Source organism: Pongo abelii, chromosome 17, assembly GCF_028885655.2.
Source record: "Pongo abelii isolate AG06213 chromosome 17, NHGRI_mPonAbe1-v2.0_pri, whole genome shotgun sequence".
Lineage (NCBI taxonomy): Eukaryota > Metazoa > Chordata > Mammalia > Primates > Hominidae > Pongo > Pongo abelii.
In genome coordinates, this window is record NC_072002.2 from 94,170,826 (window position 1) to 94,188,718 (window position 17,893).

At 51.0% G+C, this 17,893-nt stretch overlaps 1 protein-coding gene across 1 annotated transcript in view; it reads left to right on the plus strand.

Annotated features, from left to right (window-relative positions):
- Window positions 1-10,085: 10,085 nt before the first annotated feature.
- The window catches only part of SALL3 (spalt like transcription factor 3), a 22,407-nt gene continuing 14,599 nt past the window's right edge, over window positions 10,086-17,893 (plus strand). The window contains exon 1 of the mRNA XM_024235814.3: window positions 10,086-10,223. Coding sequence (XP_024091582.3) covers window positions 10,142-10,223 — 82 coding nt within the window. The 5' untranslated portion in view covers window positions 10,086-10,141. The remainder of the gene's footprint in view (window positions 10,224-17,893) is intronic.

A 17,893-nucleotide genomic window follows, 5' to 3' on the forward strand; every position in this document is an offset into this window, starting at 1 on the left:
GGCCTTGGACAAGCTATTCCAACTCTTGTGGCTTCAGTTTCCTCATCCTTACTAAGGGGACAGTAATAAGTACCCAGGGGCTGGGTGCGGTGACTCACATCTGTAATCCCAGCACTTTGGGAGGCCAAGGCAGGAGGAGCACTTGAGGCCAGGAGTTCAAGACCAGCCTGACCAACACAGTGAGACCCCATCTCTAAAACAAAACTAAATAAGTACCTTGCTGGGTATTGTGTGGATTGTAAAGCCCTTAGCACTGGTAAATAATCTGATTTAGGAAGACATGTGCCAATGCCATATGACACGGAGGAAATGAAGGGCAGCTCCACTGTCCTATCCTCTAGCGTCTGGAGCAGGAGGGAGTACTGGCGGGTGTGCGGGCGGGAGGACCATGGTGCTTGCATGCAATGGATGGGCAGTGTATTCTTTTTTCCTTTTTAGGTTTAGGGAATACATGCGCAGGTTTGTTTTGTGGGTAAACTCGTGTCACTGGGGTTTGTTGTACAGATTATTTAGTCATGCAGGTACTAAGCCCAGTACCCAATAGTTATCTTTCCTGCTCCTCTCCCTCCCCATCTCCTCCAACCTCTTTGATTCCATGTGACCTCATCATTTGCCTCCCACTTACAAGTGAGAACATGTGGCATTTGGCTTTCTGTTCCTGTGTTAGTTTGCTAAGGATGATGACCTCCAGCTCCATCCATGTTCCTGCAAAGGACATGATCTCTTTCTTTTTATGGCTGCATAGTATTCCATGGTGTACTGTGCCACGATCCATATGTACATATGTACCACACATGTGTGTGTGCCCACTGCACACGTGTGACCTCAAATCACTCCCATCCCAACCTGGCACCCTCCAAGCCACCCACCCACAGTGGGTGCTGAAAGAAGCATTCATGGGCACCCCCAGTGGCTCTGACGTCTGCTTAGAAGACGTGGGCCTGCGCCTCCTAACCTGGGTCCATAAAGGCTGGTTGTGACACGTGTTTGAGAGGCACAGACAATGAAACCTGCCAGAGCTACGCGGCAGGCGATGGGCTGCGACGGGGATCTTCAGGGTCCACAGAGGAGGTCCCGCTGGAGAGCAGGAGGTGGCCGTGGTGCCCTGAATATGTGAGCAAGTATGACCCTTTCTGAAATTTGCCACAAGAAATAGACGGTTCCCATTAGCAAGTCTGTTTACCAAGCACTCTCAGAACCGTTGTGTTTTGGGAAATACTGAGATGCCTTTGTAACGGAGAAGGTCGCTAAGGCTTCCTGTGCTAGAGGCACTGACTTCCTGCCAGGCCTGGGAAGGACGTGTGTTCGGCTTCTCCGTGGAGGTATTTTTCTCCTATCACGTGTGTCTTATTGTCTGGGTCACATTCAAGTCTCAGCTCTTCCTTAAGGCCTTCAGCACCTCTGAAACAGAATTTTGAGTGGGCTGACCTGGAACCCCACACTACTCTGACAGCTCCACTGAGGTCCCCTCTTCCCCAAGGCTCCCATTGTCTGCAACACCCAGAGCAAGCCCACTGCCCCGGCCCCAAGCGTAGAGGGTCCTGGCCTTCTCCCACATCCAAGCCGGTCTGGGAGCCTTCGTTCCACCTCTGCCCTCTGTGGTCTCAGAGCCTCATGGGACCCCTCTGTCCTATTTTCCATCACGGGGTTCCACATGGCCACGTGACCCTCATGGATACTTTTACTGCCTTCCGCGTTTCTCACACTGCCTGGGGCTCCCTTTTCCAGCCTATCATTTTCCTCCCCCAGCCTCTGAGGACACCTTTATTTAAGGGAGGCCCAACGCCACCACTGTCCAGCCCCTGCTGCCTGCCCAGATCAACAAGCAGGCATGTCACGGCAGATTGTCCCTTCCTAGAGGAATGACTGTAATAAAACACAACTGCAGCCTGTCAGCGACTCATTGAAAGGCCCGAAACACCACTCCCAAGGTCCAGGCATGTGGGCAAGCCGGGCTGAGTAAGGCAGTACTGGCATCTCACTGCACACTGCACTGCACCGCAGCAAGCCAATTTTACAACACATGGCAGAACTGGCTACCTAAGAGACAGCTGCAGTGAACACTCCTGAAAGTGAAGAATCCTTGGTCAAACAAAGAAAGATCCCTTCAACTTTCCTAGCTTGTGAATTTTGACTTACTAGGTTTTCTTAAAGCAGGGTGCACCTGCACAGCATCCAATCATTTCCAGACTTCAGGCAAATCCACCTTCCAACCAGGAGTCGAAATTTTTATAATTAATTCCTTTTTTTGACTTTGCGATTCCAAGAAAGTCAGTTTCTTTGGGGCCCATGCGTCTCCATCAGTGAAGGCCCCTGCCTGTGCTTCCTGTGACACCGTCCTTTCCTGGAGACGCTGTGCCTTTCGTTCTTCCATTTCTGATTTCAAGCAGAAAAGTGCTGATGAATCAGACATCCACACTCGAAGGCACAGAATACGTGTTATCAAGTAAAACTCAGCAGAGGCGGGCCTGGGGGACAAGGGAGACACAGGAACCCCCGCAGATCCGTCACATCGCCGGGCGGCACAGGCTCCGCAGGGCTGGCCCTGGTTCTGCCAAAGTCTCGAGGAGGCCTCACACCTGGTCCCCGGTCTGCCCAGGCCAGGCATCTCTGGGCGCCAGCACGTGGCCCCTGGACACACCTGCTGAGTATTTAGCTAAGCAAGCCGCATGGCCCAGTTTGAGAATGAGATGATCACTCTGCTCTCTTTCATCCTGGAGACTGCACTGATTCTAATCTATCTGAATCTTGTACCTCTTCTCCTGTCCCTGACCTGCCGGGACAGCCCGAATGGGATCTGTGGGCCAACAGCTCAGTGCAGTCGTCACAGAGAAGACGCCCATCCTGGAACGCAAGCGGGAGCCACCCCCGCCCCTGCACTCGGACCTCTCTGTCCCCTGCTCAGCGGTCAAGGACCTTGTGGTGAGCGCCTCCCCACAAACGCAGCCTCCTACGGAATTCAGCCCTCCACTTTTGCAGAGCTTGGAGCCAAGACAAATGACATTTGTGATCATGAGAAAGCCAAGAATGATGGAAACGGCTGCATCGAAGTTGTGCCGCTTTCTGAAACTTCTTTGAACTCGTTGTGCAGGGCAGGGGAGCCCTACTGCCAGGAAAAGTGCGCAGGGGGCGTCCCCGCGTCGGGCGCGCACACAGCCAGAGCACGGGGCTCCCCACGCGGGTTTGTCTCGGACGCAGAGGGGCCGAGAGCGGAGACGCGGACGCGGCATTTCTCACGCCAGGAGCTCCCCGCGCGCGCTCCCCTTCCACAGTCCCGGCCCCGCAGGCCGAGAGAGGACCGCGGGGACCTGCGAGGGGCTGGGCCGTCCAGGAGGCCTCGGGTCTGCGCCCCGCTCAGTCCCCGCAGGACGCCTTTGGCGAGAGACGCGGTTCTGAAATCAGCTGTGGGGCTTCACCCAGGCCCGTCCTCTGGCTGCGGCCATCCAAGTGGCCCCCGCGTGGTGAGGCGGGGCCAGACCCGGTGACCTCCGAGGGGTTAGAGACCTGGGCGGGGGCGGGGGCCAGTCCTCCTCCCGAGAGGGCGCCGCGGGGACACAGCCCACAGCCGGGAGCGAGCGGGACACCGGCCTCGGGCCTGACGCCGCCCACCCGAGGGTGCCCGAGCCCCGCTGGGACCCGCTCAGAGCCCTGGGACCGCCCTGGGATGGGACCGACGGGAGCGGGGGGAGCGAGGACCCGTCCTGCCGTCGGAGTGGAGCCCGGAGCCAGGGGGCCCCCGTCCGCCCCCAACCCCCGCGCCTCGCTAATGAGGAAACTTCGGGGGCGGGGTCCCCGCGCTGCCGTCCCCGCGACTGTGGCCACATTCTTTTCACAGTCACCTCCCCGCCCCCATTTGGCGCGCGACGTCTGAGGTCGCGGATATGCGATGGGAACAGACCGCGCCGGGGCGTGTGAAATGAGGGTGCCCGGGCGCCCCTCCCTGCACGTGGGGTCCCGCAGGCAGCCGCGCCTTAAGGCCAGAGTCGAAGCCTGTGGGTGCGGACACAGGGAACGTTCGAGGAGACAGAAACTGGGGTCCTCCCTGCGTTCCACCCGCCGCACCCTTAAGCCTCACTCTCCCCAAAACGCGCCCGAAACTCGGCCTCGACGGGGCCTCGGGGCCCGGCGACCCTCGCAACCTCCCCTAGGCAAATCCGGAGCGCCCCTGGGACCCCTCGCACGCGCACGCGCACGCGCGCACTCACACGGACGCGCGCGCGGGCAAAGGCTCGTCCCCGTGCTCAGGCAGCCCGGACTGGCGCGGGGGGGCGGGGCGGATGGAGGGAAGCGAGGGGGCAGGAAATGCCGTTAATTGAGGGAAACGCGCATTCATTGCACGGGCGGCCTTTGATGTGCGCCTCCGGACCAGCCCGGCCCCTCCACGCCGGCGAGCCCACCCGGCGTGCGCCCCTCTCCGCCGGCGCTCCCGGGAGCGCAGGGCCGGCCTGAGCGCCGAGGACGCGTGGCATTGATTTCCAACGAGCAGGAGGCTGTGGGCTCACTCTGTCTCTAACGCGAGACAGTGCGTGGAGCCCTTTTTGTTTCTCCCCCAAGCCCTGGGCCTCCCGGGGTGGGTCCGGAGACCGAGCGCTGCGGGGGATGACCACGCTGACCGCGGGTCCTCATGGGGAGAGGCCGCCTTGTCTTGACCTAATGTATGTACACATATAAATACAGTGCTCGTCCAAATGACATTCCACTCCCTCTCCCTCCCCCTCTTTTTCTTTTCATCATCAGCAAATAAAGATTAGCCGGGAAGATTATAGAAAGCGTTTTCAGGCTGGCGCTGATCTTTATTCCAGGGGCTTTGTGATGATATTGATGATGATGATGGTCAAGTGGACAGTTTGATTTTTGTGTTTGGAGCTAGTTATAAAGAATCAATATTATATCAAGGGGTAACTTTCGTGATAAAGGACTTTAACCACTCTGGCTATTCATCATAAGTCTGTAGCAAGCAGATAGGTCAAAAGAAATTATATTGCACTAAAGAGTGAGTCTTCTTATCTCTCCCATACCAGGGGAATAAGGGACAAGCCGATCGATACAGTAGCTGCTGTATACTTCTTGCAATTATCAATAGCTGATTTCGCCTTTTGAGGCCTGCATCTATTAATGCAAGCTAATAATAATCGTTTCAGCCTCCCTGTAGGCAAGGAGTCAAAGTTTTAACTTGCTAGCATTATTTATGTAATCATACATGCTGAAATGTCCCTCCTGGTCTACATGCAGCCCCTAGCCACAGTTCAGCCATCAGGAGAGAAGTACTTCACCATCGTTTGCATCCCTCAGTGCGAAGACGACTGTGAGCTGATGTATGCCATAAACAGCCACGGAATGTTTGCCTCTGATGACTACGGTGAAGCTACACAGCGTCCTGGAATAAACACACAGGAAGGCTGCGGAGCACACAACCAAAATAGACTGATACACTCCACACCCGGCTCGCATCTGTTAAAAATATTTAGGCATATTTATCTCCAATAGCTTTGAAAGAAAGGAAGTCACAGCAGTTGTATCCAGTGTGGACAGGGCAGTTAGCTATGTGCTGGTTTATTTACGTAGAGCATTTTATTTTTATGGGGAAAGTTATCTTCAAGTAGGCAAACAGAGGATTGGAAAAAGCATTTTCAAAAAACCATAAATATAATTTTTGGCTACATGTTTCCTAGCACACCCCCGCCCAATGTAATAGAAAAGCAACATCTTTATAATTGGCACTTGACATGCTGTTTGCGTTGGGCTGTGGCACACCAAGCACAGATTTCCTGTTGATGGAAACATTTATCATCCTGATTGCCCCAGAGTGGCAGGTGGTGTTATCAATTACCTCTTCTTACCAATAATAATATTAGTATGGTAATATCTTTGCTCAAGTGAGAACCAATTAGCAGTCACTTGTCACAGCATTAAAGGCACCAAATCATGCTGAATTTAACTCTAAGAACCTAAAACAAAAGTTGGGGGTAGGGGAGGAAACAGAGAGAGGGAGAGAGGTGGCCAGAGAATAGAAGAAAGGAACTTTGGGTGGGGGGAGGAATGAAAGAAGACAGAAAATGAAAGGAAAGCCCTGATATTTGAAGGGTTTTTTTTTGTTGTTTTTTTTGTTTTTTGTATTAAGTGGTTGGGGAAAATAAACACTTGTAAACAAAGCATCAAATGCACCTTAGGTAAAACTAGCTTCTTTGAATCTGGGGCCAGGTAGCTTCAATAAACTATGACTGATGGTAAATTAGAACCAACTATTCCAATCAATCTTGCAGATAGGCTTTGTTTTATCTGAATGATACCGATGGAACCAAACACCTAATTGTATGTTTCACTAATGTAAAATATACAGCATTAATTTGTAAATAATATTAGACAGACAAAATAATAATATGTCACCTCAAGATGAAAACAACATTGCAAGAGGAAAGACAATTAACAAGTTAGATTCAATTACAGGGAAGAAAAGCAACTTTTGTTTTTGCGAGTGTTTAGGTATGACAGTATTAACAGACAGCGGTCATGTGGTGACGGGTATGTGTGTGCCCCTCCGAGTCTGCACTACACAGGCACATGGCCCAGCGTCCCTTTAATCTGGGCACGACTAGAGCGCACGTCCTGTCTCAACTGCGAAAATATTCCGTAGACACGTTGTCACTTCGCAATAAATCTATGGTTGCAACTCAGGCTTAAAATGCAAACGCTTTTATTAAAAAGTTGTCGCACTGAATAAGAGCAATTAAAGAAAAGTTTCTGATCTGAGTATAGAAAAGGAAGAAAGGAGGGAACAAGCCAGTCAAGAAGTCGCACGCCTTTTGTTTTCTACCTTTGCTTTCTTAAAAAAAATTGATCTTGTTCACTTAAGTCAATTTCTAAAAGGGTGCACCGCAGAAATTACTCGTGCGCACCATTTCAGCTGTGGGAGCATTCGTACAAGTTTCCGCTGCACACACAGCCTCCCGGGCCCTCTCCTCCAAGGCTCTGCCGGATCTTCCAACGAAATCCCAGAGCAGCCTGCGCTGGGGAGCCCGCAACTCTCTCCAGATCTCTGCACCCCGCACCGCCTGGAATCTGGGACGGCGCCCACGCAGGGCTGGGCCAAGGGCAGAGCTCGCACCCTGCCTTCACGCCCGGTTCACTTGCGTCCACGAAAGCACCGTGCCAGCCTCCTCCATCTTCCCACTCGCGCAACGCACGGCGACCCGCGGGGACACTTCTGCAATCTGAAGGCTTGCTTCTTACAAATAAAGGGCCAGAGTCTCACACTTGCCTTCGTTGGAGGCACTTAGAAGATCCTCCCCACGTCCGCACCTTGTAGGAAATGCAAAACAGATCGATGAAATTAAACAGTTGCATTTGGAAGCCCCAGAAAGACCTAAAGACATCGTGCGTTTGTTGGAGAGAGGGTTGTGGGACAGGGGGAGGGGGCCTTACGCAACAGAAAAGGTGGGCACAGCGCGCTTAAAATGACCCAGTGAGGAGCTGGTGCCGCCCGGGCCAGAGGCTGCGAGTCCAGCTGGCTCTGGACTTGCTCCGCAGGCGTCAGACGCCGTGGGAACCTGTGTCTGCTTCTTCTCCCCAAAGTGTGTCGGTTAAAAAAAAAAATAAAAGTAGTAGTAGTAGTGGTAAGGAAGAAAATAAAAACAAAAAAGAGACACAATTAACCAGGTCATAAAAGCTAGGGCACCTTCGACCAGGGCTCTGGCCCTCCAGCGATGGTTTTGCGTTGTTACTCTTCTCAAAAGTAGTCTCAGACCCCTGCCTTTCCGCTGCGGCTCTGCGACTTCCCCAAACTCTTTAGTCCTGTAAATTCTGCAAGAAACTCCCATCCTGCAAGCTGCTTTTCCCCCTCCCCCTGCGTTCCTTTTTTTTCTCCCCACCCGCGCCGCCTCTCTATGCCCCTCTTTTCTCAGAAAAATTCCTGCCCCCCGCGCGCCCCAAAGCCCGGGCTGCAAACTTTTCCCCGCCGGGTGCCTCTGCGCAGATGCCGGAGCGTCTCCACAAAGCCTGAGCATCTGCACAAGTTCGCAGCCTAACTGCGGGATAAAGACGTTTCCCCCGTAGCTTAACTAGAAAAGCGCCATCGATGGGTGTGTTAAACGGGATAAGTAGAGATTTCAAACATCTTTTATTTGTCTTGAAAAAAAAAAAATCCAAATGAATACGCCCGCCACCAAAAGGCAAAATAAAACCAACCTTAAGGGTTTTTGTTTTTTTTTCAAAAGTGGCAATAGGGGCTGTTTGGACCTGACTCCAACCTGCGCCCTCCCTTCCTGTATGACTCTCCTGCGCTTTTCCTGGAACCCAAAGCTGTGACTTCGTCAAACTTACACAATTAAAGGCGGGCGGGAGAACGCGGGCTGGGAAGCAAGCGGGAAGATTCTAGAATGGAAGGGAGCCCGCCGAGCGCCGCGAGCCGCGCCAGCCCGGGTCCGATGAAGCAGGCGGGGATTCCTCCCCCAGGCGGACCCCCGCCACCAGCCCTGCCAGGAGCTCGCGGCCTGCGGAGCGCCCCGGCCGACCGCTCACCGCCCGCTTCCCCCAGCGAACGACTCGGGGAAGCTCCCGGAGGCCATCTGTGCTGACGGTTCACACCAGACAGGGCCACTTGCAAGGACAAAAATAAGAAATTTAGGAAACGAAAAAAGACGTACTGGGGCGAGGGGCGCGGGCGCGGCGACGACGGGGCCAGGGGCACATCCTGGCGGCCGCTCGGGGAGAGAGAACACGCGCGGGAGGGAGCGCGGCGGGTGCACGGCCGCGGGTGGGAGTACGCGCCTGTGCGCGCGGGGCGAGGGCGCGGGCGAGGGCGCGTGCGTGCGACCGCGGGAGAGGGGACGGGCGCGTGTGCGGGGAGCGCGCCGCGCCAGCTGCCCGAGTGTGTGGGGCCGATCCGAAAGTGCGCAGCCCCCTCACCTGGCCCCCGTGTCATCCCCGAAATCCCGGGAACGGGGTGGGCCGCGCGCGGGACTTTGGTAGAGTTGGAACTTTCGGTCGCGCTCGCTGCCCACTCCGCTGGCGCCCGGTGGTGGCCCGTGGTGAACGGGGACTAGGGTGGGGAACACCGCGGCCCTGCGGTCCCCTCCCTTTCCTGTATTTAAGAAGCCGCCGGCGGCGCAGAGGCCCAGGCGGGCTGGCGCGGGGGCGAGGCGGCCCCGGTGGAGGCAGCGGGCGGGGCGGGCACTCCGGAGTCGGGGGGGCCCGCGGGTTGGGGGGCGGGGAGAGGGGGGAGTGGAAGGGAGGGGGAACGCAGGGGAGGGAGGGGAGGGGAGGAGCCGCGCGGCCCGCGCCGCTTCCGAACCGGAAAGTTGGTCTTGCCGAAGTCCTGCCACCCCGGCGTGCGCACTCCGCTCCGCTCCGGCCGCGAGCCTCCGAGCCCGGCCGGCCGCCGGGGGAAGCCCGCGGAAGGGACGCGGGGCCGGGCGAGAAGGTCCGGAGAGCGGGGGGCACCTGAGCCCGAGCGGGCCCGCCGCGCTGAGCGGCGCCGAGAGCCGCGGCGGAGCAGCGAAGGCGGCCGGCCGACCCCGCGCGCCCGGAGCAGGAGGCGCGGCGCCCGAGCGGCCCGGGCGAGACAAAGGCGCCGGGTCGGAGCCCTGCCCGCGGCCGCTCGCTCCGGGAGGGGCTGCCCGGCGGCGGCGGGGGGGGGGGCGCGGGCGGCGGCGCAGACACTCTATAAAGGGGCGAGCCCGGCGCGCCGGCGGAGACGGCGCCGCGCGGACGCCGCCAAAGTTTGCTGCCTGCGCCCTGCGCAGGGACGGCCACCGCGGCCCGCGCCGCACCCGGACCCCGCCAGAGCCGCACCGGGGGCGGCCGAGGAGCGCGGCGCCGGAGCCCGCGATGTGAGGCGGCGCCGGGCAGCGCGCGCCCGGGTCCCGAGGCGCCGCGGCCCCCTCCTCGCCGGCGCGGCCGCTAATTGCGAGCGCGGCCTCATTTGCATAGGCCGCCGGAGTCCGCTGGAGCCCGGCCAATCGGCGCGGCCCTCCGCTAATGGCCATGCATTATTCACCAGCCTAATTACTCAGCCCCATGCGCGGCCCGCGCAGCCGCCGCCGCCCCGCGCCCGCCCGACCGCCCTGCGCCCGCCCCGCGCCGTCCCCGCCGGCCGCCCCGCTGATGCCGCTGCCCCGCGCGGGGCCCGAGCGCCGCTAGCAGCATGTCTCGGCGCAAGCAGGCCAAGCCCCAGCACCTCAAGTCGGACGAGGAGCTGCCGCCGCCTGACGGGGCTCCCGAGCACGGTGAGGGCCGGGGCTGCGGGGTGGCCGGGGGGTCTGGGGCTGCCCATCCGGGCTGGGGAAGCGCGTGCGGTGGGAGCGGCTGCGCGCGTCCGGGAGCGGGAGAAAGTTCCCTGCCTCCCGCGAGCAAGTGTCCGCCCCGCACCAGGCCGGCCGCGGGGACCCGGGTACTTCGCCGGAGCGCGCGCGGCCGCGGAGAGAGTTGTGGGCGAAGTAAACTTGGCTCCTCTTCTCCGAGTCGGGAAGCTGCCCGCGAAGGGCGCCGAGGCCGCGGCTGGCTCGAGGACGGCTCGGAGGCCGGGGCGGGAGGGAGTCCACGGTGCCTCCGCCTCCGCGCCGCCCCCCAGGGTCTCTGCGCCAGGACGCTGGGGCCGGCCTCGGCGACCCCGGGGCGAGCGCGGCGGCGGGGAAGGCGACCGGAGCCCACCTACCGCTGGACGCGGTTTGGGGACCCCGCCGCCCGGCCAGCTTTGTTCGGCGCCCCGGGGGCCCGGGACCCTGCACCGCCTCGGGTGACCCGCGGTGTCTCAGCGCGTTGACGCAGCCTGCGATCCCTTGCGAGGCGAGAAGGTCGGGGGCTTGGCCCTGCCTAATGGCCGCCTGGGGAATTAAGCTGGGGGTGAGCGCGGCGGCGGCCTGGGCCTGGCCCCTGCTCGCGGCAGAACCCCGGCGTGTTTCCGGGACGTTCATTGCAGCGTCTGCGCGGGCCTTCTCTCTCCCGTGTTTTTGGATCCGCCGAGGCCGGGCGCTGGAGACCTCACCTTTGCAGTCATTTCGCTAGTAGGAGCGTCCTCTTCGAAACATCCAAGAGCGAAGGGCAGGCGCCGCGAAAGTTAAGAGACTGGCGAAGGGCTGGACTTCCCAGAGTGGCGCCTTAGCCCCGCAAAGTTTGGGGCGCCCCCACCCCCTTCGTCGAGTTAAAACCTCGGCCTGCGGCGCCCAGGCTTCGGCGCGCCCCGCGGGGCCCCCAGGGCGCCAGGAAAGAGGGCCGAGGAGGGGCGACCCCACGACCCCGAGCCTGCAGCACAGCTCGCAGTAAAATAATTTGCTCCTTCAAAAAACAGGCAGGCCGACTTTTATGATTGACCTATTACAACTTGTTGGAGGCAGATGGTGATCTTTTTACTCTGAGAATGAGACGGTCTGCGAAAAGGAAACGGGGCGGAAGAGTTTCCCACACGGTGGAGTAAAGTTTGACAAAGCAGGTAGACACCCATGTCGGATGAGAACGAGAGAGCATGCTTATGACGCGGCTGGAGAATTAATGAATTAAATAAAATTAGTGAGCTCGCTGGGGTCTTTTTGTTGCGGTGGAGGTAAGGGAGTCTTATCTGTGTAGCCAAGTCAGCCAAGATTAGAACAGGCGATATGCTAAAAAGAAACGCTTGCATATGGTGGGTAGATTAAGGACAAAGAATCTTTTTGTCATGGAAATGGATTTTTTTTTTGTTTTGTTTACTTCATCACATAGAATTTCTCACACTTGGTTTGTTTTGTATCGCCCTCAATGACTACATGATCAAATGAATGGATTTATTTCTGCCGAATGAGAAAGACAGTCTTTCCTTCAAAAGAACGACATTGCATCCCAGTGAGGAATTTTAAAGCTTTATTATTGTGGATCCTGAATAGCTTAAAATCGGCTTTCACAGCCGTCCCAAAATGCAACAATGTAAATACTTCTCAGCTTTGTAGGGTCGTTATCAAAATGTGCAATGTCTCCTTTTATTAAAGCATATTTTAATTAATAGAGTAAACCCCCTTGTATTTAACAATTAACAAGCTGAGGCACTGCTATTCATTTTTAATTTCACTTCAGAAATGTGAGCATGCTGAACTTAATAGTGTAAACATGTGGAGGGCTATATCGCCTATATTTGAAAGCCTAAGGTGGGATAAATTATTCACAAGTTCTACTTTGAATCCCTCTTGTTGCTGCTGGAATTTATGTAGAGATGCAAAATATTCAGGTTTTTTACCCATGGTAGAATTAAATTTCTTGTCAAGCCTGTGTTTTTCACAGCATCCAGAGTTGTAATCCAGACGTTGCCACAGTTCCTGGTCATATTTTGCAACAGGCCCAAAATACCCTGTCTGGGGCTGATTCTTGGTCGAGCAGCTTCCATGCTAGTTTGAGAGAGTTTAGGCAAACTATTTTTTTTAAGTTCTTTTTCATTTAATTATATTCGAAGCAGCTTGTTCAAGGAGCATAACAGACACTCTGTTCCATGTTAAGTCAAGGAATGCCCCATTTGTGTATTACTCGGTCGCACCACTCAGCATCGTTCCTAAGATAACTAAATAAAATTTTTAAAAGATAAATGGGTGTGGAAACCAAATTACTCCAACCTGAATCAGATCTCCTCAAAATTTTAATTTTGTTAAATGCAATGGAAATAAACAGACCGTGCCGGAAGTTACAAGTGAGCTCAGTTAGTTTAGTGTTTTAGAAACGAGGTAAATAATTCCTTTGTATCACTCGGAGTGACATATTAATTAAAGCAGCAGGTCCATCTACATGCAGTAAAATGGAAAGCTACTGATAATGTCCTGCAGAACAAATATTCTATGCAAAAATGTTTAGAATAATGGGGGACAGAGATGCACTCACATTAATCTACAGAACAAAGCCTGTATCTCTTAAAAAAAGAATTATGATTTATTTTTGAAGCAATGAAAAGATTCTATACAAAAATAACTGGTGCTACCCAAACCTTATCACTGCAGGAATGAAACACGCCGTGTCTAGAATGAGAAAAAGTAAGGATAATTTATGTAAAGTTCTAAAGTCATCCTTTTGTTAAAAAAAAAAAAATTAAGTCATTGAGACATTCCTAACAGAAATTGTTTTTTAAAATTACTTACTTGCAAATGATTTCCTTCCTATTTTAGAAGAAAGGTGCTGCAGCTTTGGGATCCAGTTAACTTTGCGCCACTAGTAATCCTTTGAGCCAGCTGAATATTTTTGTTCTAAGAAAAATTAATTAAAACTTCCAATGACAGTTATATGCCTACTAAGAACTTTAAAATATACAATATTGCTATTCTTTATTGTATAAAATATAATTTAAGAAAGATGTATTTTATTGTTGTTAGAAAATATGTATTTAAGAAGGAACAAAGGGGTATTATAATTTAAAACCATTTACCATCCTGTATTTTGTTTGTTAGCACTAATTGCTTCAAAGTGTGTTTTTTTTCCTGCCAACTTAGAAGTATATGGCTGTCTTAAAAATCCTTTTAAATGTGTTGAGCATGTGATTTAAGAATTTACCAGTGGTATTCACAGACTGTGTTTGAATTAAGGGAAAGAAGCTCGGCCACCAGTGCTTGGCGCAGGATCTTTTTCTTTTATCTGTATATGCATGGTTTGCCCTCAGTGCTCCCCCAGCACACTACACACATTTACAATTCAGCATACCAAAAGGAACAATGCAGGAGCCACTTTCTACCATTCACAGGCAGATTGCTTTCTCTGAAACATGAAAGGTAAAAAGTAAGTAACCGGGTTGGGAGAGGGGAGAGGAAAAGAAGACTTTGCAAACATTTCTTTTAAAAACAACATTAAAAAACTTAACCTATTTAAAAATGCACGTTTCTGTGATCAACAAAAAAGCATGCCAATTAATTCCCACCTTACAGAGAGAGCTGATTATGTAACAATTCTCGAATTTTATGTGCAATACATTTTTAACTTCCATGGCATATGCATTATCCAATATTTTTAGATCTGTTGTTCAAAGCCAGAAAAAGGTATGGAGTAACAGCAGGAATTACTTAGCAAGCTGATTCTTTTTTGTATACAAGATGATGGTAAAAGTGGGTCAAATTTCATTTCCAACTGCAATCTCTAAAAAGCTGTACCATTCATCTCCAGGTAGCCCTAAGAATATTTTCTTTTGGGGGGAATTCAGCGAAAGCACAACCAGGGTTTCTATTCTGTGTGCTGACCATTAGTTGGAATTTAGCATTCTTAAAAGTATTGGCACCGGCTTTTATTTAAGTACAATAAAAATCTTTTTCACTTCTAATGAGGATATGCACCATCTTTCAACGCTGCAAGATAGTTTCAAGAAGCATAACTTTTAAATATAACAGGAAAGATTTTTTGTTTTTATTAGTTTTTATTTTCCTACATGATTTGTTCAGTAGTTACCAGAATAGGACCAACAAGTTTTAGTCTTGGAAGGACAGGTTTGTAATTACAGCATACCTTAATTACTACACATTTCATACACAATGAAGCAAAATGTATGTGAAAATTGAGCAATTTAATATTCCAAGTAAACTTTTATTTAAAAAAAAAAACCTGTCTAGGGTTATTTCTCATGTAATTTCAACACATTTATGATTTAAAATGCAGCTAGCTGATTTCCAAGCAAACCAGGCCAGTCATATTCCAGAAAGTATAAAATATTAATTGTAATAAAATAATGGAATGGTTTCTATGTTAGAGATGAAGATTGATTTGTTTCTTAATTAAAGGGAAGAGTTCTCGAGACTGAGACGGTGTCCACCAAGGGGATGCGATAATGCCAGTGTGGTGTCTAAATATTTTCCTCTGTGGGCCTGTCTTTTTCAATCACCTTCAGATTAGTTATGCTTACTATCTAAAATCCCTACCCTCTTTGCATTCTCTGCGAGCATTAGCAGCCAGCTCGGCGCAGAAAGCCTTTTTGTCTGATGTCTGAAAAGGTGGGGTTGCAGAGTGCTGGCCAGCTTCCGACCGTCTCTCCCTGAAGGTGGGTAGTTAGAAGTGCTTTGACAAGCCTTGCTGATTTAACCTTTGCCTGCTTTGCCCTGCCAGGGGTGGCCACTAGATGTCAAGCTCATAATACAATTAGTGCATCTGTGCTGTTGACCTTGGCAACAGGGCTCACCACTGTTCTGTTAAGTGTTAACACTGAATCTGAGTGTTAACTAGAGATCCCGCGAGCTTGCGCCGTGCTGCACGGCTTCTCAGACGCCATCTAGTTCAGCACAAGTGTTTATAGTTCTTAAAGAAGAAGAGAAAACGGCTTTCTTTTGTGTGGCTATTGCATCTTGAACTGTTTAATTAACCCTGCAGGTGCCGCGGCACTTGGTCGTGATTCGTCCGCATTACTGGTCGTCTTTTCGAGAGTGACCTTCACCGCACTGTTTGGTAATTCTGTTGTAGGATCTGTATACGTGCAGAGTCACTGGCTTCAACGAACCAGGGCAGTGGCTTTTCCAGGATGGTTTTTTGTACATGTGCAAACTTTGCCTGTAGAAATGAAAGTGCCATGAAGTGCTGACAAATGATGGAAATGATTCCATCGCCTGATCCCGAGTGTGAGCGGGCTGATGGTCACAGCTGATCGTAGTCTTGTTTCTGGACGCAGCGTGGCTCCTGTGCCCCTCTAGAGCTATTTAGATGTAGGCATTTATACGTCTAAGTGGTTTTGCATATTTATTTCTATGCATAGTGGATTTGAAAAATGGACAGTGTTTGGGTGCTTTCAAGTAGGCATGTCATGAAATAGCACATTTAATTTCATGTGTCAAATCAGTGAGACCACAGCCTTTGAATTTAAACCATCTGTATCTTCACCAAAAGTGATTTAGCAAAACCTTGTTTTCACCCCCTCATCAAATTTCGATTGAAATTGTTTGCATCAGCTGACACATTTCAGGTTTGCGTATTTTTCATTAGGCATAGATAGTGATACATATGCGTTCGTTATAAGTGTGATGACAGCATAACATCTAAATGAAAGACCTTGAAGTGTAACAAACGTCTTATTATTTGAAGCAGCATCGAGGGCAGATAGTTAAAGCAAATGCGAGTGCTGTCCAGCTCCCATCTGCATGTACCCATAAAGGCAACAGTGTCTCCTCCCGGGTGCTTCACTGCACAGGTTGAAAACTGCAAATGTTTTAAACAGAAGACAGTTGGTGACTGTGCCACAGGTGGTCGTGACTTAACAAATTTGAGGTGTGGGCCACTGCGTCGACGCGCAGGAGTATGCGGTCAGGGCCGCGTTGAGCAGGGCAAGAGTGCCCTCCACTGTTCAGCGCTGTGCGCACACACTGAGGTCTCGGGGAAAAGGACAGAAAATTTTTCTATTGCGTCTGGAATTTCTTCTACATTGTTAAACACAGTAGGGGTCTCTATTTGTCTCCTCCTGTTTCACAGCTTGGGCTCAGTATGTGATAATTCATCTTTCTTTATGGGATTCAAAGCTATCATAAGGAGTTAAAAAGAATTAATTTGCAAGAAAATAAGTGTCTCCTAACAATTTAGGAAAACTGGAAAAAATGCTTTCTGGATTTTTAAGAGATGGAAAGGCAAAGGAAAAAGTCCGTTTTCCTTTCCTGAAGATCCACGTGGCATTTTAAAGTTACTAATTGAAGTGGATAAGTTAACATCCCTTTCCCTGCACTAAACAAATTCTGCTTCTCTTGTTAATTGTAATGAGTAAAAAATATGCAGCAAAAGTGTATTGAAGGTGAGCTTTTGAGATTGATAAAGAGAATTACAGAACACCTATTTTAATACTACTTTGTAATTGGTTAGCTTACTTACAAGCCACTGTACTTGAAATGCTAAGCACTGTAGCTTGAAATTTTTGAAGAAAGCATTGTCTTAAATATTATATATGTATATACAGCATGTCTTAAGTTATATATTTCATACACAAACAAAATGTATGTAAAAATGGAGCATTTTAATATTATTCTAAGTAAACTTATTTTTTTTAAAAAAAAAAAACGTGTTTTAGGTTTTTTCTCATGTAATTTCTCATGTAAAACCAAATCAGAGGATTAGTTTGCTTGGAAACCACACAGCTGTATTTTACACACACATATTACAATGATGTTTTTCACTTGTGGCTTTAAAAAGATCATCCCGGCTAAAAATTCTGCCGTCATTCTGATAGAAGATAGATAGATTCTATAACAGACCAGGGATTAAAGCTGAGCGAAGACCAAAAACAGTCTGGGGGGCTCCTTTCACACCGAGAGTCACTCCTAAGAATAGGAACGTTTTTGTTAAACATTCTGTGTATATTTTATTAGTGAGAAGGGGAAAATACATGTATTTTTTTGAACTATCGTCTTTGAAGCTATGCTTTTGTTAGAGGTTTTCTCTGAAAGGCCTGTGGGACCTTCCTCCCCTCTTCTGTACAACTGAGAAACACAGACAGGAAGGAATGGGCACACAGTAATAGAGGCCCTGAAAATCTAGGTGTAAACAGCAGATATTGGGATCACTGTAAATTAAATGCAAAAAAAAACTATATTTTTATCCTGTGTAGTGCAGATGGCCAACGCCATGGATGTGATACTTAATTTGAGATCAGCTAAGGGGGGTTGTGGCAGAGCAGCTCCTGAGGCCGCCTTCACATTCACATAGAAGCAGATGGGTTGGTACTTCCTAAAAGTAGCCCTGGCCAGATACTCTCACTCACCAAGAAGGGAAGAGTGTTCGCTAAGTTCTGTTAGTTGGCGAAGTGGTTGGCATTTTTCTTAACTTGTTCTAATAAAATCCCATTCCTGCCCATGCCCTGCCTGTTTACAGTTTCACGTCTCTTAGCTGTTGAATAGTGTGCAAAAAATAAGTTCCTTTGACATTAATGATAATGTTTGCAATGCTTGCTTTTTAATTCGCCCCTTAAAGAAAGGTAGAAAATGAAAATTGCATTGGAAAT